Raw genomic sequence first — 20609 nt, 5'->3', positions numbered from 1 at the left:
TTCTCACGTGACGGAGGTGCAGGCGTGTGGCCCAATGAGGAGGCGGGGGCGGGGCTTCCGGGGGCGGTGCGCGGGAAGAGAACCCGGGGCACCCGCGGCGGCAGGGGAGACCCGGAGGGGAGCAGCGAGCTGGGGTCCAGTCCGGGGCCCGCCGCCTTTCACAACCCGGCAGCAGGGAGCAGCATGAAGTGTCTGGTTACGGGCAGCAACGTGAAGGGTGAGTTGGGGCCAGCCCGGGGCTGGGGGCACATGGGAGGGCCCAAAGCGCCAGCAAAGCAGTGTTTTTCTCCTCTCCTCCCCGCAGTGCTCGGCAAGGCCGTCCACTCCCTGTCCCGTATCGGGGACGAACTCTACTTGGAGCCCCTGGAAGACGGGGTGAGGAGCCACCGTATTGGGGGGGGGTGAGATTCCCACAGGGAGCCCTAACCTGGGCTCGAGTCTCGCCCCCATCAGATAGGATGCCGGTGGGCAGATTTGTCTGCTGAGTTACAGTTTCCTCCCCTGTTGCTGGGACGTCACCTTGAGCCCTGTCATCTTCCCAGACCAGTGTGTGAATTGAGAGCATTTGCCCTCCCTGAAGTGCCCGGGGGCGGGTGGGGTCGGCGCTGAAAGCTGTGTAGGGCCCTGGCTGCGGGAGCGGTGCTGAGGGGCACTCCGGGAAGGCTTCATGGAGAAGATACCCGCTGATTGGAAGGAGAGGGAGGGATTCAGCAGACGATGGTGGAAGTGGAGGACATTAGGGCAAGTGTGTGAGCAAAAGCCGGCCAGAGGGCTGGGCCTGACATTGCAGGTGATTGCATCCCTCTCCCTGCTTTTCCTGGCCCAGCTCTCCCTCCGGACCGTGAACTCCTCCCGCTCGGCCTATGCCTGCTTCCTCTTTGCCCCGCTCTTCTTCCAGCAGTACCAGGCGGCCACCCCTGGTCAGGACCCGCTGCGCTGTAAGATCCTGATGAAGGTGAGGCCCCTCCCTCAGCGGTGGCAGTGCACTCCCCCAGGAACCCCCCCAGGAACCTCTACTAGTGCGTTTGCTCTGAGGCACACAGTAGGTGCCAGCTGGAGAGAGAAACATATGCAGGAGCAATCCAATGCAAAATGCAGCGCAGGGGCGTAGTACGGACATCCACAGGGTACGGTAATGGGAGATACGGAGAGGCTAATTGATTCTGCCAGGGACCTGCAGAGAGTGGTGACATTCAAGCTGGTCCTTGAAAGGTAAGCAGGTCTTTCAAGGCATTCCAGACAAGGGGAACGGTATGAACGAAGGCCTGGAAGGGTGTAAATTTCTGTGTGTAGGGAGGTCCTCTCCTGGTGTGACAGTGCTGAGCCCGTGATGGGCCAGAGCCTAAGGGGATGTGAGAGCTGGCTGGTGGAGGCGCGGCACTGGGCTGATGTGTTTCCATCGCCTAGTCGTTCCTGTCAGTCTTCCGCTCGCTGGCGATGCTGGAGAAGACCGTGGAGAAATGCTGCATCTCCCTGAATGGCAGGAGCAGCCGCCTGGTAGTTCAGCTGTACTGCAAATACGGTGAGTGAGCAGCTGGCTGGCCAGGTCGTCCTTGCGGCGTGGGGTGGAGGTTGGCGAGGCCCACTGAGACCCTGTCTGCCCATCCAGGGGTGAGGAAGACTCACAACCTGTCCTTCCAGGACTGCGAGTCCCTGCAGGCTGTCTTCGACCCAGCCGTGTGCCCCCATGTGCTCTGTGCCCCAGCAAGGTGAGCACGCTCCCTGGTTTCAAGCTGAGGCCTAGGTTTCTCTCTTCCTTCTTTGGGCCTCAACCGTCAGTTTAAGAAGGCACCTCCTTCATTTTCCCTACAGGGTTTCTGTAGACCTCAAGGAGTTTATCCAACCCGGTTTGCTTTCAGGTCCTTGCCTGGCTCCTCTAAGGGCAGAGGCTGGAGTGAGGAGGGGCTGGGTGCTCCCTTGTTCCATGTTCCTCATTGTCTTCTGGAGTCTGTATTCTCCACCTCAAAGGTCTGACTTGGTTTTCTGACCACTCAGACCCATCCTGACTCCTCTGTCAGAGAACGGGTCTCTGGCCTGCCCTCAAGTCTTCTCTGGCCTGAACACCTTTGAAGGTCCCTTAATTTTTGTGGCTCAGGGACTCATGACCCTTCTCTGGCCTTGTCATCCTTCTGGGATGATCCCCATTCAAGGGCAGCCTCTCTTCCTACCTGGCTGGGCTCTAGCCTCGAGGGGTCCCAGCAGGAGGCCAAGGAAGGAGGCTAGGAGGGGAAGTCCTGGTCCAGGAGGGCTGCCTGAATAAGCAGCTGTAGAGATGGAGCTGTTCTGGGGAATCAGAGGGGCTGTGCAGGGCCCAGGAGACTCCAGCAGATGCAAAGGTCCCTGGTGAAGACAAGAGCAGAGGGGATTGGCTCTCCTCCCACTCACCCACACGCTGGGTGCCACTTGCATCCAAGTAACCCAAGGTCTTGTGTTTCTTTTCTTTTGGTAGCTGAAGGCCATGGTAACCTCAAGGTCCATTTGGGTCCTGACTTTCTGTTTTTCTGAGTTCTGTTGAAACAGCACTGCCCAGGATCCCTTTGGGTAGAGAAAGAGGGAATCAATCTGTGGTCTGTATTTTGAGGATTTTTCTTTCTCTTTCTTTTTTATTTATTTATTATTTATTTATTTTCGGTACACGGGCCTCTCACTGCTGCGGCCTCTCCCGTCACGGAGCACAGGCTCCAGATGTGCAGGCTGAGCGGCCACGGCTCATGGGCCCAGCTGCTCTGCGGCATGTGGGATCCTCCCGGACCGTGGCACGAACCTGCGTCCCCCGCATCGGCAGGCAGACCCCCAACCACTGTGCCACCAGGGAAGCCCCTCTTTCTTTTTTAAAAAGAGCAGTTGTGTTGAGATCTATCCTGATGGGGCATTTTCCGTAAACCTACATCGTTGGAAAAACAGTCAGACTTTTTTTATCTTAGGTATTGGCCTATCCCAACAATCTGTACTGTTCTAGGGTGTGATGGCTTAGGAGTGAATGTGATTTGAACCTAATACATTTTTAGAGGGTGTCAAATTCAGAACCAGGCAGATCCACCTCCTGACCCTAAACATGGTCCTAAAGTAAATTGCTTGAGGAAATTGGATCCCAGAGATTACAGGTGGGGAATTCTGAAGTGTGTCCATATTCCATTGGAGATCAAAGAAGCCCAGCTAAGAGAATTGGGGGCTGACTCACATGACAGCTTATTTCTGAAAAGGCTATTTTATCTTGAAGATTATGAGTTTGGAGGAACTAAGGTGATGGACAGTGGAAAGAATCAGAACATGTGAAATTCCTTAAAAATTTATTGACTTAAATAATTTTGTCTCTGTTAGACGTAATACAAAAAAAAACTTTAAAAAAAGCAGTTGTTTCTTGTTTTTAAATTTAATTAATTTATTTTTGGCTGCGTTGGGTCTTCGCTGCTGTGCGCGGGCTTTCTCTAGTTGCAGTGAGCGGGGGCTACTCTTCGTTGCAGTGCGCGGGCTTCTCATTGTGGTGGCTTCTCTTGTTGCAGAGCACGGGCTGTAGGCGCACGGGCTTCAGTAGTTTTGGGTCGCGGGCTCTAGAACTCAGGCTCAGTAGTTGTGGTGCACGGGTTTAGTTGCTCTGCGGCATGTGGGATCTTCCCAGACCAGGGCTCGAACCCATGTCCCCTGCGTTGGCAGGCGGATTCTTAACCACTGCGCCACTGGGGAAGCCCCTGTTTCTCTTTTTCTTATGGGCAATTTTAAATTCATATAAAAGTAGACGCCAGTTCCTGTCCCAAGTGTTTTGAGGCAAATTCCAGATGTTATTTCACCTGTAACTGTTTATCGGCATGTGTCTTCTAGACAAGGATCTGAGGGCTCTCCCTGAGGGCCGCATTTATGCAGACTGTGTGGGGATGGTCTCCCGCCCCTGGGTGGCCAGGTGCCGCCTGCCCGGTTTGGTTCAGCGCAAACAGCCCGTGCTTCCTGCTGTCTTCTGTGGGCTCTGCTCTTGTCCGCTCCGTCTCTTGCAAGTGGACTTCTCCCACGACAGCCTGGGAGCCTTGGACGGGGCAGGGACCATGTCCCGCTCCTGTCCTCCCTGGGGGCATGCTAGGCCTGGCCTGGTTCCCTTTGGACATTGGTGTGTGTCACCATCCCGCCTCAGATCCTGAGAGCGAAGCCACTGGGTGGGGCTGAGTCTTGGGGTGATGCTGTGCCCTCCTCACAGGGTCCTGGGGGAGGCTGTTCTGCCCTTCCCCCCTGCGCTGGCCGAAGTGACGCTGGGGATTGGCCGTGGCCACAGGATCATCCTGCGTAGCTACCAGGAGGAGGCAGGTGAGGGAGCCAGACATGGCCTGGGGCAGGGGGCAGAGATGGGCTGGGATGGGGCAGGGCCCAGGTTTCCTCCTGTTGCTGTCTCCACAGACAGCACCGTCAAAGCCATGGTGACCGAGATGAGCATCGGGGGGGAGGATTTCCAGCAGCTGCAGGCCCAGGAAGGGGTGGCCATCACTTTCTGCCTCAAGGAATTCCGGGTGAGGTTGCCCGCCACGCGCTCACTGCCCGGTCCACCGCGCCTCCCTGCCCGGTGCGGGGCCTCACTGCTCTGCCTCTCCCTTCCCAGGGGCTCCTGAGCTTTGCCGAGTCAGCGAACTTGTCTCTCAGCATTTACTTCGATGGCCCTGGCAGGTAACTCCGAGCCTCAGGACAGGCGGGGGAGGGATCTGGGATGCCAGGAGCCAAAGGGCCTTGACCTTGCCTGGACCCGTCACCTGCCAGGCCAGCCATCTTTGCCATCAAGGACTCTCTGCTAGACGGCCACTTTGTCCTGGCCACGCTCTCAGAGCCGGACCCGCACCCCCAGGACCTGCGTGCCCCGGAGCTCCAGCAGCCAGCGCCTCAGCTTCAGGCTCACAGGTGAGAGCGCTCCCCACCCACTCCTCCTCCCCACCTCTGTGCACCCTGGGGAGCCTGCTGCTTCCAGCGTCAGCGCCTCCCCTCCCCCCACTTCCTGTTGGGCCCCAGCCCTGCAAGCTCAACCTTACTGGGCAGCTGTACTCAGAGACTCCCCCCACCCAGGGAAGTGTCCCCAGGGTCGGGCTGGCTTCCTTCTCTGGCTGAGGCCTCCCCTCCGAGCCTCCTCCCAGGCCAAGGAGGGAAAGGGCTGCCGGGAAGCCGGTGGCTGAAAGGGCAGGTGGGTTGGGGAGGATGGGCCCAGTGTAGTTTAAGCAGAGGAAGTTTGGCCTGGCCCTCTGCCCAGCATGTCCCTGGGCCCCAGTGCGCTCCGGTTCCTGTCCCCTGGGAAGGTACGGGCTTGGGCCCCAGGTGGCCCAGCTTACAGAACTTGCTGCTCCCCTCCCCCAGCTGAGCTAAACCGGCCCCCAAGATGTCTCCCTCAGGCCTCTACCTCAACTCTGATGAAAGGATTCCAGGTCCACCCCCTCCAGGAAGCAGCCACTTAACCCCAGGCATCCTCTCCCCTCCCACCAAATCAGGAAGTAATAAAACCACGGGGTCACCAACGGTCACAGGGCTTTTGCAGCCACCCGCTGAGCCCTCCAAGGTGGGGCCCTGCCTCTGCTCCCCCTCTTCTCTCCCTGCCCTTGCTAAGCCGTCTCTGCTTACAGCACGCCCCACCTGGACGACTTTGCCCTTGATGACATTGACTCGTACATGATCGCCATGGAAACCACCGTGGGCAGTGAGAGCTCACGGACACTGCCCTCCACCTCCCTTTCACCTGGCTTCCAGCCCCACTGTAGCCCTGGCTCCCACTCAGAGGAGGAAGATGACACCGAGCCCAGCACAGTGCCTGGGACTCCCCCACCCAAGAAGGTAGGGGCTGGCTGGAGACGGAGGCAGGGATGGGAGGCGGAGGGAGCAGCCTCCAGAGCTCACTTGGCTTCCTCTGTTTTCTCGCCAGTTCCGCTCGCTGTTCTTTGGCTCCATCCTGGCCCCTGCACACTCTCCCCAGGGGCCCAGCCCCGTGCTGGCTGAAGACAGTGAGGGGGAAGGCTGAGCTGAGAGGTCCTTGGAGGACTGGACCAGAGGAAGCCCCAGCCTCCCCATCTCCCAGCGCCAACCAGGGGCGGGGCCAGCTCTCCTCCAGGGTGGGTGGTAGAGGTGGGCTGTGCTGGAGCTCAGCTGGCTGGTCCTGCCGCCTCCCCCAGGCCCTGCTCGGCTATCTGTGACTGGCCTGGGTCCTGTCGTCTCCCTTCGGCCCCCAGTCGATCATGTCTGTTCCCAGTCTTGGTGCCGAGCTGCCACCTGCTGGGAGGCCCCTCACCTCTTTATCCAACCATGCGGCAGGGTTGGGGGCCTGCGTTCTCTAAGCCCACCTCCCTAAGAAAAAAACCTCGGTGGGGCTGCTGGCCCCTGCTGATCCACCTTCTCTGCCAACCAGGACCTGTCCCTCCCTCAGATCCTGGGTACACCTCGGGGATCCCCTGTGCCCGGCACACACTGTTTTGCTTGCTTTTCCAAAACTCTCTGGCCCTGACTTGGAAATTCCAAAGGCCCCTGTGACCTGAGCGTGTGGCTGGTGTTTCCCTCGCTCGGGCCCCATGCCCAGCAAGCCTCCCAAGTGGCCCTAGGCAGAAGAGGTCGCCAGGCGCGGCATTTCGGACAAGGGAGACAGACGCCATGGCGAGAATCCAGCTTTGACCTTTATTCGAGAGACCAGATGGGTCGCCCCAGGATCCGGCTGCCAGCCCTGAGGCCAAGCAAGGCTGGGGACCCACAATCTGGCCCTGCTCTGCCCTGAGCTGCAGCCTCAGCCCCAGGATCCTGCCTGCAGCCACTGCAGGTGCAGGTGGAAGGAGCCCTGGGGGTTGGACGCTGCTATTGATTCATAAAAAAAAGAAAAATACACCAAGGCTCCGTGTTCCCTGTGATGGGCGGCCCTAGGGGGCCAGCACGAACCCTCACAGCTACGTGATTTCTGTACAATCCACCGTCTGGGGCAGAGGGCGGGCACACGGGGGCTATTTCTTGGCTTTGGCGGAGTTGCGGGGCGGGGTGATGGGCCGGCCTCCAGGGTTCAGGCCGCTGAACTGCCCATATTTCCCCTTGTTCTTGTCGGCGGGCTTGAGGATCTAAAAGAGGCAAGCTGGTCAGGCTCATGGGGCTGAGCCATGGGCCCCTCCCGCCCCTTCCATCCCCATCTCCACCCCCACCTGGAAGGAGCACATGAGCGTCTCGTCCACGCTCATCATGGCGCCTGCGTTGTCAAACTCGCCACAGTAGTTAGGAGCTGAGAAGAGTGTCACCAGCTGCCGCTTGGCAAAGAACTCATAGCCATCTTCTACCACCTGGACGAGGGTGGGGACAGTTAGTTCAGCAGGTGCTGCTGCCCGGCCCCCGCTGCCACCCAGACCAGAGCTGCCAGCCCACCTGGTGTGCCCGGCAGATGAGATCCAGGTCGTGCTTGTGCAGGAACTTGGCCACGACCTCAGCTCCGAAGGTAAAGGAGACACCACGGTCATTCTCGCCCCAGCCCTGCACGTCCTTGTCAGGGTCAGACCACAGCAGGTCACACAGCAGGCCCTGGTCTGGCACGTCTGTAGGCCGCATGATACGCCGGATCTGCTCCATGGACTGTAGGTCCGGGGACAGGCCTGGGGGGCACCGGGGGCAGGTCACTTCCTCAAGCCTCAAAACAAGGGCCCTCCCTTCTCCAGGAAGCCTTTGCCAATCAGCCTCTGTTCCCTCAACCCGCCGCCCTCTCCTGGATTCCTGGGAGCCTAGACAGGCAGAGCTCATCGCCTTCTGCCTCTTCAAGTCCCTGTCCCTTCCAGGAGCACAGTGCTCCCTGGAAAAAGACAAGCAAACTCCACGCAAGAAACCGAGGCCACGACATGACAGTGAGTGCAGCCTAATGCTGGGGTGCGGGGGGACTTTGTGGAAGAAGTGATATCCAAACCAGGGCTCCAGGGAGAGCTGTTCCAGGTGGCTGAGAATGTGTCCTTCAGCTAACACTTCTGTCCCAAATCCCCCAGGGATGTGGCCAGGCTCGTCCTGCCCAAGCATTCCCTTGCCATGCGGCCCAGAGCCGCCCTCACCCCCGTGACAGCAGAAGATCTTTTCATCCACAATGGCAGCAATAGGCAGGCAGTTGAAGCAATCGGTGAAGGTTTTCCATAGTTTGATGTTGTAGCGTCTCTTGCCTGCCCAGAGGAAGGAGAGGGCTCACGAGAAGGCCTGTCTGCCCCACCCTCAGTGTGGGTCTCTGGGCCTTCCAGGGCACATTGTGTGTTGTTCAGACACAGCTGGGAGAAGAGAATGGAAGGCAAGAAGGGAACCCCCCCCCGGGCCAATCCCCACCCCACTGCCCCCCAGGACGAATTCTAAGGCAGCTGAGTCCACAGGAACCCCCAAGTTCCAGTTCTGGAACAACCTCAGGGTTGGCACTCACCCCCCTGCACATGAGCAGAGCCAGGCCAAGACCGGGTCTGGTCTCTCTCAGCTTCTGGCCAAGAGAGTCCAGTCCAGACAGGCATCCTAAGTGCTTAAGTAACGGATGCACTGGAGGGGGGTGTCGGCAGGCAAGGCCCTGCATTAGAATGCTGGCAGCCCTTCAGTCGGCAACCATTCACCACGTCCCTCCTGAGCGCCAGGACCCATGCCAGGAGGGCAGGGCGGAGAGACGTGAACTGGCCCTGCCTTCACAGAACTCAGTCTAGCAGGTGTTTGTCAAACACTGCTACCCCAGCCACCAGGTCAACACGAGGGTCGCACTGAATGGCGACCTTCAGCCCCAGAGGCTCCGCCCACTCACACTCATCGTAGAAGCCGTAGATGCGGTTGATGCTGGCGCACTCATGGTTCCCACGGAGCAGAAAGAAGTTCTCGGGGTACTTGATCTTATAGGCCAGCAGCAAGCAGATGGTCTCCAAAGACTGCTTGCCCCTGTCCACGTAGTCCCCCAGAAACAGGTAGTTGCTCTCTGGAGGGAAGCCGCCGTACTCGAACAGCCGCAGAAGGTCGTAGTACTGGCCATGAATGTCGCCTGTGACCCAGAGAACCAGGTCAGCACTAGATGCAGTCTGAACTTGAACCCAGGCCCAGGGTTGGACTCAAGGGTGGAGAGATCCAGGGACTTTGGCTGGTGGTGGTGGGTACCCACTTTCAGGAAGCAAAGGGGCCTGGGCAGGGGGCTCACCACAGATCTTGAGGGGTGCCTCCAGCTCCAGAAGAATGGGCTGGCTCAGGAAAATCTCCCGGGATTTGAGGCACAGACCACGGATCTCGTTCTCTGTCAGCTGTACATTCTTTCCAGGCCGCGAGCCCTGCACTGGGAGTGGAATGAGGCGTCAGGACCCTCAGGCGAGAAGAGGGTGGATGACATGGGTGGCCCCGTAGGCACTTCTGGGGGGCGCCTGGGCCTCCCGGGCCCCGCCTCGCCCAGGGGCAGCTGTTGCTGCTCAGCCTCCTGGGACCCCCGCCTCAAGGGACGAGACCCCCAACTACCCTCAAGACACTCGAAAGGGGACTGCTGTGCGCGGAGGCCTGCCAAAACCTCAGAACACAGGACCCCTTGCTTGGGGGGTCTAGGCTTCTCGGATTTCTTTCTAACCCCAAGAGCCCTGGCTAACCCGTGCGCCCCCGCCCTGCTCTGGCAAGGGGAGCAACCCCAGACCTCCCAGGGGCGCCGCAATTGGGAAGGGGGGCACCTGCGGCCACGGGACCTCGCGGCCCGTCCCCGCCCAGTCTAAGCTGGTCCTGGGAGGGGCAAGTCCACCCGCGCGCCACTTCCGGGCCGGGCAGGGGACCAGGGCGCGGCCGGCGCCCACCTCCCCTGCCCCGGCCAACCTTCCAGCAGGCGCCCGATGATAGAGTCCAGGTTGAGCTTCTCGCTGTCGGACATGGCGGCGCCGCCGCTCTGGCCCCAGCAGCTCCGGGCCCGCTCCTGCCTCCCGCCCTCCCGCTGCCTCCTTCCGGCCTGGCGCTCCTTCCGCCCGCCCCGGCTCGCCGCCCCGCCTCCTAGGCCTCCTGCCCCGCCCCTCCCCGCCCCGCCCGCTGCCCCTGCGCTCTAGCGCCTCCGCCGGACGCAGGGCGCAGGGGTCGCGGCGGCCCGGGAGGCGGGGCCTCGGTCAGGGGACCGGACTTGGACTGACTCGTGTGTCTGGGGCGGAGCCTGCCCTGTGGGCGGGGCTTCATGGGGCGAGGTCAAGCCTAGCTCCGCCCTTGAGTTACCCTCGGCTGTTCGGAGGAGGTGCGGTCGGAAGTACTGTGGAAGTTGTTTTTCTCTTTCAAGGGCTAAGCAGTCCTTCCCACTTCTGTCCTGGTCGGGAAGGTTGTGTGACCTCATTGGTAACTCATTGGGTCTCCCCAAACAGTGCAGATTAAGCCCTTGAAGTGCAGGAAAGGAAACTGAGGCTCAGAGATAGTAAGAGTTAGCCTCGAATTCACGGAGGACCTCTACCTCCTGAGTCTGGGGCCCTCGGGCGACTGGCTAGGTAGATCCAGACACCTGTTGCTGAACTCCGAGCTCATTTTGGTCCACACTGCCTGTGGTGCATGCTAAATTATTACTTTTTGTAATGTCTCATCCTTGCCTTTTGAGTAGCATAGTAATGCTACATTGTGTGCAAGTTGAAAGTATTACTTTGTAAAGAGCAAACACTAAATACACCATGATACTCGTTGGACCCTGAATCGAGTGTTTTACATGCCAGTGACCTCAAATCTGGAGGCAGCCTGCCCTCTCTACCTCTGGCAGGCCCTGGCCGCATCACACCCAGCACAGGAACCCAAGCCTGCACCCACCCAGCCCACCGGGATGGTGGGAGGAGCCCATGGCCCAGGGCCAGTGGGGCAGGCCGGAAGAGCCCGGGACAGGAAGGGGTAACTACCCCCCCACACGCACTTAGGAGGGGCCCCCCGGCTGGTTGACGAAGCTGTGGCTGAGGAGGAAGTGAGAGGAGGAGGTGAGGTGCAGCAAGGAGGTAAGCTGGGCTGCAGGGGACAGGGGCCTGGCCTTTCTGCCACTTCTGGGCCCATGCTCCACCCCCACCCCACAAGAGAAGAGGGGACAGAAGGGGCTTGGAGAGATACCCTGAAATCTGCTCCCTCTGACCACGCAGTCAGGTCCTGGGGCTGGGGCCTGGCTGGATAGGAGCCCAGGCCCCAGGCTGGCTAGGAGCCGCCTCTCATGTTGGCTTTCCCCACATGTTGCAGCCTATGGCATCAGGCGTCTGCAGCACCATGGCCCAGGCCCTGGGGGAGGACCTGGTGCAGCCTGGTGAGCTGCAGGATGACTCCAGCTCTTTGGGGTCTGACTCAGAGCTGAGTGGGCCCGGCCCATATCGCCAGGCTGACCGCTATGGCTTCATTGGGGGCAGCTCAGCAGAGCCAGGGTAAGTAGGGAAGGGATGGAGTAGGGCGGTGGGGTGCTGGGAATAAGGGTGGGAGCTGAGGGCTGAATTCTAGAGTGAGGTCCAACCTCGAGGGTCCTGGGCGGGTCTGGGGACTCAGCCACTATCATCCCTTCTCGGGTTCCAGATGGAATCCTAAGGTTAGCAGGGCTGTGGGGGGTGGCTCCTGTATGTCTCTTTTACTCTCAGTTTCTGAGGGTTTCCACCCACCTCTGGGGCCAAACATTCTTCTCCTTTTAATCTGGCCTGGGAATCCCAGATCCAGATCACAGAACCCACACTTCTTCCCCCACCAATCCTCTGCATTCCTCATGTACAGACAGGAAGACAAGTCCAGAAACAGTTAGGAAGATCACACAGCAGATCAGAGACAGAATCAGACCCAAACTCACAACTCCTGGCTTCTAGTCTAGGACTCTGTCTACCCAACTTCCCTGATGACTTGTCTGTGTCCCTATCCTGGGGGACAATCAACAAGCCCCTCCCTCAACACACACCTACACACCCCCTTCAGTCTCTCCTGCTTCCACCCACATCGGAGCCACATCCTTTCCTGTCCCCATGACAACCACTGGCAACTCCTGGGTGACAGGTCCCCACCCCGCCCCAGAGATTCCCAGAGATCTCCAGGGCCAGGAGTTAGGCTCACCCAGGTAGCATGAAGGGTGGCAAATGTGGGCTCTGGGTAACAGCTGCCCAGCGCCTGGACACCTGTGCCATATGTCCCCAGGCCAGGTCACCCTCCTGCAGACCTTATCCGCCAGCGGGAGATGAAGTGGGTAGAGATGACCTCACACTGGGAGAAAACCATGTCTCGGCGGTACAAGAAGGTAAGGGGGAGAGTGGTCCCACCCAGGCCTCCGTGGCTCAGCCCCCTTTGCCTCGGCCCATACCCAGGCAAAATTCACCCCTCCCATGTCCCAGTACCTCCTGCCTTTTCTCCCTGCTACCCAAAGTGGCTCTTGCCTGATGACAGGTTGTGCTTGGGGCCTGCCGACAGGAGCAGGGGAAGCTGGTGTGGCTGGCCTAACGGGGTCCCTTGGCCTCACCCACAGGTAAAGATGCAGTGCCGGAAAGGCATCCCCTCGGCCCTGCGGGCCCGGTGCTGGCCCCTGTTGTGCGGGGCCCATGTGTGTCAGCAGAACAGCCGTGACACTTATCAGGTGAGGGAACTGGCAGGGGTCCCACCTCCCTTCCCTGGCCCTTCACCACTCTGGGCCTTCACATTCACCTTTTTGTCCACCCACAGGAACTGGCTGAGGCCCCTGGGGACCCACAGTGGATGGAGACCATCGGCAGGGACCTGCACCGCCAGTTCCCTCTGCATGAGATGTTTGTGTCACCCCAGGGTCACGGGTACGAGGCCAGTGATGCCCAGGGACCCCCAGCCCCACAACCCCCAGGTGCTTTGGCCTAGTACCACCCCACCCCACCCCCCCACCCCCCACCCCCGCTCCAGCTTTATATCTTTGCATCTCAGAGGACCCAGCAAGGCCCTCAGGGGGCTGAGGCCTGGGAAAGGGCTGCCAGAGGGTGGGGAAGGGATGCCCGGAGGACTGGCCCCTAACGGGGTCTTCTGGCACAGGCAGCAGGGGCTCCTCCAGGTACTCAAGGCCTACACCCTATATCGGCCGGAACAGGGCTACTGCCAGGCCCAGGGCCCTGTGGCTGCCGTGCTGCTCATGTATCTGCCCCCAGAGGTGAGTACCCTCAACCCTGCTACGGGGACCCAAGACCCTGACCCCCTAACCCCAGTGATCCATGACCCCCAACGCTGGTGACCTAGGGACCTAGTAATCCTGTGCCCTGGACCCATGACCCCTCCATCCCCAGGAACTCTGGCCTCAGGGACCTGGGATCCTTGACTCCTACCCAAACCTGTCCTAGTGAGTGACCCAGGGCCTCATGACCACCAACCTCAGCGACCTTCAAACCCAACGACCTTGACTGCAGGAACATGGAACCCTGAGCCCTGACATTTGCCCCAATGATCTAGGAGTCTGGTTGTTATTACCTTGACCTCATGACTTCTGATTCTGAACCCTGTGACCATGATCCCTGACCCCAGTGACCCCAAGAACCCAAGACTTGAACTTTGGGACCCTCCCTAGCCTTGACCAGTGAGCCCCTACCCTGTGACCCTCAAATTCAACCCCCTGAGCCCTGTGACTTCCAACTCCCTACACCCCTTGTTGGCCTCTATCTGGGCAACAGGAAGCTTTTTGGTAAGACCTGCCCCTCCTTACCAGCCCCAGCACTGAGTCCAGGCTCCTGGCTCCAGAGTCACCCCAGATGGTGTCCAGACCCTCCCCTGCACCCCTTTCCCCCGCCCTGTGGTCCCCTCCGTGGCCCCCTCTGCGGTGGGCACTCAAGGCTTGTGCCCGCCCCCAGGAGGCCTTCTGGTGCCTGGTACAGATCTGCGAGGTTTACCTCCCTGGCTACTACGGGCCCCATATGGTGAGAGGCTGGGATGGGGCCAGAGGGCACAGGGGGAGGGCCTGGGCGGGGGGTGGGGAGGGGCCTGGGGACTGGGTGGGGACCTGGGGACCGGGAGTGGAGATGCTGACGGAAGTGGCCACAGGAGGGTGTACGGTTGGACGCCGAGGTGTTCACGGCCCTGCTGCGGCGGCTGCTCCCGCGTGTGCACAAGCACCTGCAGCAGGTGGGCGTTGGGCCCCTGCTCTACCTGCCCGAGTGGTTCCTGTGCCTCTTCGCCCGCTCCTTGCCCTTCCCCACGGTGCTGCGTGTCTGGGACGCTTTCCTTAGTGAGGGTGAGTGTGTGGCTGGCCAGGTGGGCGGGGGCAGGCGTGGGAACTGGGGCCGGAAGCCTCGGGTGCCTGGTGTGCAGAGGGGATGAGGGTGCCAGCTCTGCTCTGCCCCACCGCCACTGCCAGTCCTGGTCTGGGGTCTGGGTGCTGGGGTGTGCTGAGGGTGACAGCGCCCTGTGGCTCTGGGGAAACGGCCCAGCCCTTGGCCACGGATCACCAATGTTATGAATGATAGCCCCCACCCCCAGCAGTGAGACCACCACAGGGAGGGCACCATCTGCTTGGGGGAGGGCTGGAGTCGGGGGGCGCTGCAGAGATCACAGCAGTGAGCCAGCTCAGGGAGCGGGCACAGTGGGGGCATGGCCGATGGAGCCCCACGGGCCCTGGTGAGCGCTCTCGGAGGCCAGCGCTGCTCCGGAAGCCAGGGCCACTTGAGTGAGTGAGACCTACATTCTGGTGGAAGTGGGGATGGGAGGCGACGGTACTAAATTAACAAGATATTTATAGATTGTCAGAAGTTCTGTGAAGGAAATAAAACAAAGGATGTGCCAGAGTGTAGGGGGGCGGCAGGAGGAGAGTTTAAAGGTGCTCGCGGCTGCTCTATGGAAGAGGCAAACTTGCAGGGCCAGTGTGGAGGCGGAGAGGCCAGGCTACAGACGACTGACGTGGGGGTGCAGACATGGGAGAAGTGCCAGGCCAAGAGCAGGGTGGTTGGACCAAAAAATGGTAGAAATCAATCAGTACATCTATTGAGCACCTGCTGTATGCCCAGTTGGCTTCAGGCTGGCTTAGAGCTCTGGCCACGGGTGTCCAAGTTGCCATCTACATGGCCTCCCCTGCAGACTCAGACCTCGAGGGCGGGGCAGGGCAGGGCCCCCCGTCAGGGTGGCTGAGCTACCCTTGCCCTCTGCCTCAGGCTCCCTTTCATAACGGTGACACCGTTAGTAGTCGCTGCTGTCCCTTTACAAGTCACAGTTGTCACCAGACCTCGCTGGTCCCCTGACTGCTGTTCTCAGCAGACCCGAGGCTACCAGGAAGGAATTCTGAGGCTCCAGGAACAGGCCCAAGGTCACACCCATGTGTGTGTGTGCGTGTGTGCGTGTTTGTGTGCATGTGTGTCCTATGTTCTTGGCTTAGAGGTGAGGAGTTCTGGCTAGAATCTTTCTAGAATCAGAAGCCCACAGGTCTGAGCTGGAAAGGCCTTCACGTCACCACCCAGCCCCTCCTTGGAGGGACGAGGAGCTGAGGCCCAGAATGAGAAGGCTTGGCGTGAGGCGTTCAGTAGCCCCTGGCTCCTGGCAGGCTGCTCTGCCCACAAGTGTCTGTGGCCGCTGAGACATGCTGGCCAGAGCTCTCAGATTGCCACCGTGCTCTCAGTCATTGGGTCACGGCAGCAGAGCTGCAGGAGGGTGGAAGGAGTCTGGCTGAGGGCAGGTTCAGGTGCAGACTGAGGAAGCCCAGGGCTGGCCCCCCAACTGAGTGAGCCCCCGGCCTGCAGGTGTGAAGGTGCTGTTCCGCGTGGGTCTGACACTGGTACGCCTGGCACTGGGCACCACTGAACAGCGCCTGGCCTGCCCGGGGCTCCTGGAGACGCTCGGCGCCCTTCGAGCCATCCCGCCCACCCAGCTGCAGGAGGAGGTCTTCATGCCCCAGGTGGGTGCCCCTTGCCTGCCCTCTGCAATGGCCCAGCCCCCCTGCACAGTTGCGGAAACTGAGTCCCAGAGGGGGAAGTCAGAGTAAGAACCGGGGCTCAGTTCTTGTCCTCTGAGCAGCAGAGAATGTGGAAACCCCAGGCCTCAAGTGGCTTTCGGTGGCTCCTTTAGTCTCTTTGTCTGTCAGCCCCTCAGCCCTCAGCCACTTCCTGCGGCTGTGTCCTGCCCGCCCCACAGGGATCTCATCGCTTCCTGCCCTCCCCCAGGCCAGGCAGATTCAGTATCAACTGCTCCCCACAGGTGCACAGCGTGGCCCTGTCCGAACAGGACTTGCAGCGGGAGATCAAGGCCCAGCTGGCCCAGCTGCCCGCGTCGGCATCTGGGCCACCCCCGAGGCCGCAGGCCCGCCTGCCTGGGGCCCAAGCCATCTTTGAGGCCCAGCAGCTGGCAGGAACCTGGGGAGCCACGAGGCCCGAGGTGCCCCGCATCGTGGTTCAGCCCCCGGAGGAGCCCAGGCCGCCGCGGCGCAAGCCCCAGACCCGAGGCAAGACTTTCCACGGGCTGCTGACTCGGTCCAGGGCCCCCCGTATCGAGAGCCCCGCCAGGTCTCATCGAGGCTCCACCTCCTCCCTGGACACCCGATTCTGAAGGTCCCACTTCTGAGGGTACCAGAGACTCAGGGTCCCCCAACCCCAATTGCCTGAACGGTGGATGCCAGCCTCCAAGTAGGCACCGCACTTTACAGCCGGGATGGATGCCTCAGCTTCTTTCCCGTGGACTGTGTCAGGCTCGAGGATGAAGGAAGGTGAGAGAGTGAGGTTTTGAGGACCCAGGCCCATCATCCGCCCACGGAGCTGTCCTGGTGCCTGGGCCCTTGCAAGCATCAAGCTGGCGCTGAAGGAGGGTGAGGTTAGGGGCACAGGCTGGGCTTAGGGGACCCGAAGGCTCCTGGGGAGGCCTGGAATAAAGTCTGAGCAGAAGCCCGTATGCAATCAGATGGAACGCCTTCCAGCATCAACCCCGGACCAGTGGCTCCTTCCCCTCCAACCCTCACTCCCCTCACAGCCCCGCCCCTCCGAGCCCAGCCCTGGCGCCTCAGGGCTCACTGAGGCTGCCCATTGGCTGCTGGAAGGTCTTCACCAGCACCAGGAGCCAATGGTAAGCTGCAGTGCCCAGCCTCTTGGGGTCAGGGAAGGCTTCTGCACCTGGGGGAGGTGGTCTCCCCAAGTGGATGCTGGGCCCAGAAGTGGGACTCTGTCCCCTCTTCTGCTCCCTCTCCCTGCTGGTTCAGGATTCCCCCCAGGGCTGTGGGCACTCTAAGGCAAGTTCGCCCCCCACCCATGGTCCTGGTCCCGTCCTCAGAGAGAGCCCGCTGAGAACAAAGGCCTAGTGTGCCCGGACAAAGGAGGAAGGGCCTGCCAGCCCTTGCCCCCTGCCTAAGCCCCAGCCGCACCCCCTGGGGACTGCCACTGTGGAAACTCCTCCCACACTCGCTAATTGCCCCCGTGGGCACCTGAGGTGCCTGGGACAGGAGCCATCGCCAGGACAACGGGGCTGGTTCTGATGTAGGCTTATGTTCCTGCAGGGCCCGTTCCCAGTGCCCTGCCTTCCTGCTTCCTTGGGTGCCCTCCCCTGAAGGGGGGAGGGGGAGGGGGAGTACCCGGAGAAAGTGTCTGCAGTCCCACTTAAATGGTGGAGTGGGTTCTTAGTTCCCTGACCAGGGATCCAACCTGAACCTCCTGCAGTGGAAGTGCCGGAGTCTGAACCACTGGACCGCCAGGGAAGTCGCAATGGTGGAGCGTTTGATCCATCCTTCTCAGTGGCTGAGCTGGAGTGTTGGCACCCTCAGATCTGGTGACAGGGCCACGGCTGCAGGAACACGCCCCCTCCACATATACTCTTGTGCACTGACTGTGTGACTGGCCAGGCCCTGGGTCCTGGGCAGACCATCCCACTCCCTGAAGGAGGGACTCACGGAGGTCCAGACCCAGAGCTGAAGTTTACCTGGGGGGAAACTAAGGCTCAGGAGGGGAGGCAACTGGGCCAAAGCTTTGCTGCCCTGGGCAGACCCAAGGTTCACCGCTACCCCCGCATCAACAGCCACGAACCTGACACCCACCTCCCTCTGCCATCCTGGGGCTGCTGTCTCTCCCACTGCCCCAGTCTCGCCCCAGCCTGGGTTCTGAGTGTGGGCCAGGGGCTGGGCTCCTGTGAGTTAAAGAGAGCTTCCTGAGCCCTCCCTCCCCACTCCCCACCCCACTAGCGTACTTGGAGCTTAATAATAGTACAGTCCCCTGCAGTTCACGGACCCTTTCTCAGACCCCCCCACCCTCTCTCTGCAGGTGGCACTGAGAGCCTCTTTAGAGAAGGGGGAGATGGCCAGGTTGAGTGCCCAGCCCAGGATCACAGTGGGGGGCAGAGCCAGCTAGACCACGCCTTAGACTTAGGGCGGGTGTCTCATGGACTCTCTGCTGGGAGCAGGTAGGTGGGGGACCCTGCAGGGAGTCTATGGGATTTGCCCTGCACTCCCTGCCCTCCGTGCGCTCAGCTCTTCTGCTGGGAAGGTAGAGGAGCAGGAAAGCAGCAGCCTTGGCACCAGGGCTGCTGAGTCTGAAGGAGAGGCCATATGGTAGTCGTTCCCCCTGGATATAGACCCTGGGGCAGGTGGTCTCCAGCAGGGGCCTCTCTAGCTGGGGCTGAGTCACTGCCTTGTCTACTGAGGGAAGCATTTTCTGGGCAGTCCTTCTGCAGGTCCCGTTATCAACCATCCATCTGGGAAGCCTGAGCCAAGGGGTCAGACCAAAAGACGACCATCTCCCTCCTTGTCGGAACGCTTTTTTACACACGCTGTTCCCACAGGGCTGCGCTAGCCCCCTATGGCTCCTGTGCACTAGTTGGGAAAAGATGCCCCTCCCCCAGGTACATGCATCCCTTGCAGGACAGAAGGGAAGTGACCACTCAGCAGGGTACCTTTGTGCAGTGAGCAACCTGCACAACCACACCCAGTGAACCTAGCAGCCCCAGCTCCCTACAGACCTGCCTGGAAAGGGGCTCGGAGAAGGCAAGGCACGCATCTGAGAGTACTCAGCCTGTGGGGACCAAAGCTGGGGTGGCACCCAGCGATGTCCATCGGCCGGGGTCAGCCCAGGGGACAGGAGTGGGGGTCAAGCAAAGAAGTGGAAGGGCAAATGGACCCCCGTGTGGGGGGCCATGGTCTCCATCTCGACTGCCACCCACCCCATAAGTCCCCCATCCCACACTGTCCGGAGGCCAGGCTTGGACTCCCTGCAAAGTCCCTGCATGGGAATGGCCTTCTCGCTCTCTCTGAACCTCAGTCTCCTCCTACAGATAATAGGATAATAACAGCTCCCGCCCTAGTCCCAAGAGCACTCTACCTGTCTCATTTCTATGATGGTTATTGTTTAGTCAAGCTGGGCAGTCACCCAGGGATTGCGTCTCTTCACCCCACGCCTACCTGGCCCAGCTCAGCCTCAGGTGACCTCCAGGCTCTCCTGGCATAAACAGAGCAAGACTGCCCTGCCAGCCTGCTTGCCCCAACTCCCAGGGCCCTGGGCTGAGCTGCAGTTGCCCAACCCTGATTTTCCTCCCTGCGTCCACAAGGCAAACGCCATCACAGCCGGTGCCCAGCCAGGGCAGTCTGGGAGCGGGCACAGAACCACACTGCCCTGTGTGCATGTATACACACACTCTGGCAGAGGGAAGACCCCGGCCCTGCCTCTCACCAGCCGTGTGACCTTGGGCAAATCACATCACCTCTCTGAGCCTCCATTGCCTCATCTGCAAAAGGCAGAGACTCATAACTGCTACCCAACAGGGTTAAGTGAAATATGGCACATAAAGTCCTCTGTACAGTGCCTGGGACAAGTCAAAAAACGTTCGCTGGGGCTTCCCTGGTGGCGCAGTGGTTGAGAATCCGCCTGCCGACGCAGGGGACACGGGTTCGTGCCCCGGTCCGGGAAGATCCCACGTGCCGCGGAGCGGCTGGGCCCGTGAGCCATGGCCGCTGCGCGTGCGCGTCTGGAGCCTGTGCTCCACAACGGGAGAGGCCACAGCAGTGAGAGGCCCATGTACCGCAAACAAAACAAAACAAAACAAAAAAACCCAGAAAAACAAAACCGTTTGCTGGCACTGCTACCTTCTGCCAGGTGCCCCCTGTCCAGCCAAGCCTGGGCTAAAGTATGCACTATAATCCCCATTTGAGGATGAGAAAACTGAGTCCACAGATGCTACACTGCTTGGGTTAAAAACAAGACAGCAGGGACTTCCCTGGAGGTCCAGTGGGTAAGACTCTACACTCCCAGTGCAGGGACTGGGTTCAATCCCAGGTTCGGGAAATAGATTCCGAATGCATGCCACAACTAAGAGTCCACATGCCGCAACTAAAGATCCCACATGCCACAACTGAACATCCCACATGCCACAACTAAGGCAGTGCAGCCAACATAAATAAATTAAAAAATTTAAAAAGAGTTAAAAAAAAAAAAAAGCAAAAAACAAGACAGGAGGCCCAAGGTGGAGTCACTTATGCTAAGCCCCATGTCACCAAACCGAGATAACTTGATTACAGTTTCAGCTCTCCTGGAAACTGTATCTTAAACCAGTCAATCAGGAATTGCCTGACCAGCACTGGCAGGTTCATCTGCCTGATAGACCCCTGCTACTGCCTAAAGGAAAGTGGCCTTGCAATAACCAACCCACTTTTTTGCCTACAACTTCTTTGTGTCCGCCCCCTTCTGCCCATGAAAGTCTTGCATTTTACACAACTTCTTTGCAGCTCCTTTCTGTCTGCTGGGCGGGATGCTGCCCGATTCATGAACCGCTGGATAAAGCCAATA

General features: G+C 60.0%; 3 protein-coding genes across 8 annotated transcripts; 2 read left to right on the top strand and 1 right to left on the bottom strand.

Annotated features, from left to right (window-relative positions):
* Positions 1 to 53: 53 nt before the first annotated feature.
* Positions 54 to 6828, top strand: RAD9A (RAD9 checkpoint clamp component A). 5 transcript variants are annotated; one of them, XM_067748106.1, is made up of 11 exons: positions 54 to 217; positions 305 to 375; positions 827 to 955; positions 1408 to 1522; positions 1610 to 1709; positions 4187 to 4293; positions 4384 to 4493; positions 4583 to 4647; positions 4738 to 4875; positions 5586 to 5793; positions 5882 to 6828. In XM_067748106.1, exons 1-11 carry the CDS (start codon positions 184 to 186, stop codon positions 5975 to 5977), a joined length of 1173 nt encoding a protein of 390 aa, XP_067604207.1. In that variant the 5' UTR covers positions 54 to 183; the 3' UTR covers positions 5978 to 6828. The 5 variants fall into 5 exon arrangements, with proteins under 5 accessions (XP_067604207.1, XP_067604211.1, XP_067604208.1 ...); XM_067748110.1 differs by having other exon boundaries at positions 55 to 217; positions 4187 to 4493; XM_067748107.1 differs by lacking the exon at positions 54 to 217 and having other exon boundaries at positions 355 to 375; positions 827 to 1212; positions 4187 to 4493.
* On the bottom strand, positions 6606 to 9928 carry PPP1CA (protein phosphatase 1 catalytic subunit alpha). The gene is made up of 7 exons (XM_067748111.1): positions 9769 to 9928; positions 9119 to 9250; positions 8735 to 8965; positions 8019 to 8123; positions 7351 to 7574; positions 7134 to 7268; positions 6606 to 7052 (listed from the first exon to the last, which is right to left on the bottom strand). The coding sequence occupies exons 1-7, from the start codon at positions 9821 to 9823 to the stop codon at positions 6942 to 6944; spliced, it is 993 nt and encodes a 330-aa protein (XP_067604212.1). The 5' UTR covers positions 9824 to 9928; the 3' UTR covers positions 6606 to 6941.
* Positions 9245 to 16740, top strand: TBC1D10C (TBC1 domain family member 10C). Of its 2 annotated transcripts, none has more exons than XM_067748100.1 (10): positions 9245 to 9293; positions 11137 to 11315; positions 12064 to 12163; positions 12389 to 12496; positions 12583 to 12689; positions 12919 to 13033; positions 13725 to 13790; positions 13915 to 14104; positions 15600 to 15754; positions 16054 to 16740. In XM_067748100.1, exons 2-10 carry the CDS (start codon positions 11140 to 11142, stop codon positions 16399 to 16401), a joined length of 1365 nt encoding a protein of 454 aa, XP_067604201.1. In that variant the 5' UTR covers positions 9245 to 9293; positions 11137 to 11139; the 3' UTR covers positions 16402 to 16740. The 2 variants fall into 2 exon arrangements, with proteins under 2 accessions (XP_067604201.1, XP_067604202.1); XM_067748101.1 differs by lacking the exon at positions 9245 to 9293 and adding an exon at positions 10058 to 10904.
* The last annotated feature ends 3869 nt before the right edge of the window (positions 16741 to 20609 follow it).

Source organism: Pseudorca crassidens, chromosome 9 (assembly GCF_039906515.1).
Source record: "Pseudorca crassidens isolate mPseCra1 chromosome 9, mPseCra1.hap1, whole genome shotgun sequence".
Lineage (NCBI taxonomy): Eukaryota > Metazoa > Chordata > Mammalia > Artiodactyla > Delphinidae > Pseudorca > Pseudorca crassidens.
Note: the sequence above shows the minus strand (reverse complement) of the source record. Positions and strands in the feature narration are given on the sequence as shown.

What these genes read in the sequence shown, in the direction of transcription:
- RAD9A (XM_067748105.1), top strand. Translation starts at nt 668, where the DNA reads ATGGAGAAGATACCCGCTGATTGGAAGGAGAGGGAGGGATTCAGCAGA. An exon ending in TACTTCGATGGCCCTGGCAG is followed by an intron (nt 4,648 to 4,737) that starts GTAACTCCGAGC and finishes GTCACCTGCCAG; the next exon opens with GCCAGCCATCTTTGCCATCA. An exon ending in CCTCAGCTTCAGGCTCACAG is followed by an intron (nt 4,876 to 5,585) that starts GTGAGAGCGCTC and finishes CTCTGCTTACAG; the next exon opens with CACGCCCCACCTGGACGACT.
- PPP1CA (XM_067748111.1), bottom strand. Translation starts at nt 9,823, where the DNA reads ATGTCCGACAGCGAGAAGCTCAACCTGGACTCTATCATCGGGCGCCTG. An exon ending in CATCGGGCGCCTGCTGGAAG is followed by an intron (nt 9,251 to 9,768) that starts GTTGGCCGGGGC and finishes TTCCACTCCCAG; the next exon opens with TGCAGGGCTCGCGGCCTGGA. An exon ending in TCATCTGCCGGGCACACCAG is followed by an intron (nt 7,269 to 7,350) that starts GTGGGCTGGCAG and finishes ACCCTCGTCCAG; the next exon opens with GTGGTAGAAGATGGCTATGA.
- TBC1D10C (XM_067748100.1), top strand. Translation starts at nt 11,140, where the DNA reads ATGGCATCAGGCGTCTGCAGCACCATGGCCCAGGCCCTGGGGGAGGAC. An exon ending in GCTACTACGGGCCCCATATG is followed by an intron (nt 13,791 to 13,914) that starts GTGAGAGGCTGG and finishes AAGTGGCCACAG; the next exon opens with GAGGGTGTACGGTTGGACGC. An exon ending in AGGAGGTCTTCATGCCCCAG is followed by an intron (nt 15,755 to 16,053) that starts GTGGGTGCCCCT and finishes TGCTCCCCACAG; the next exon opens with GTGCACAGCGTGGCCCTGTC.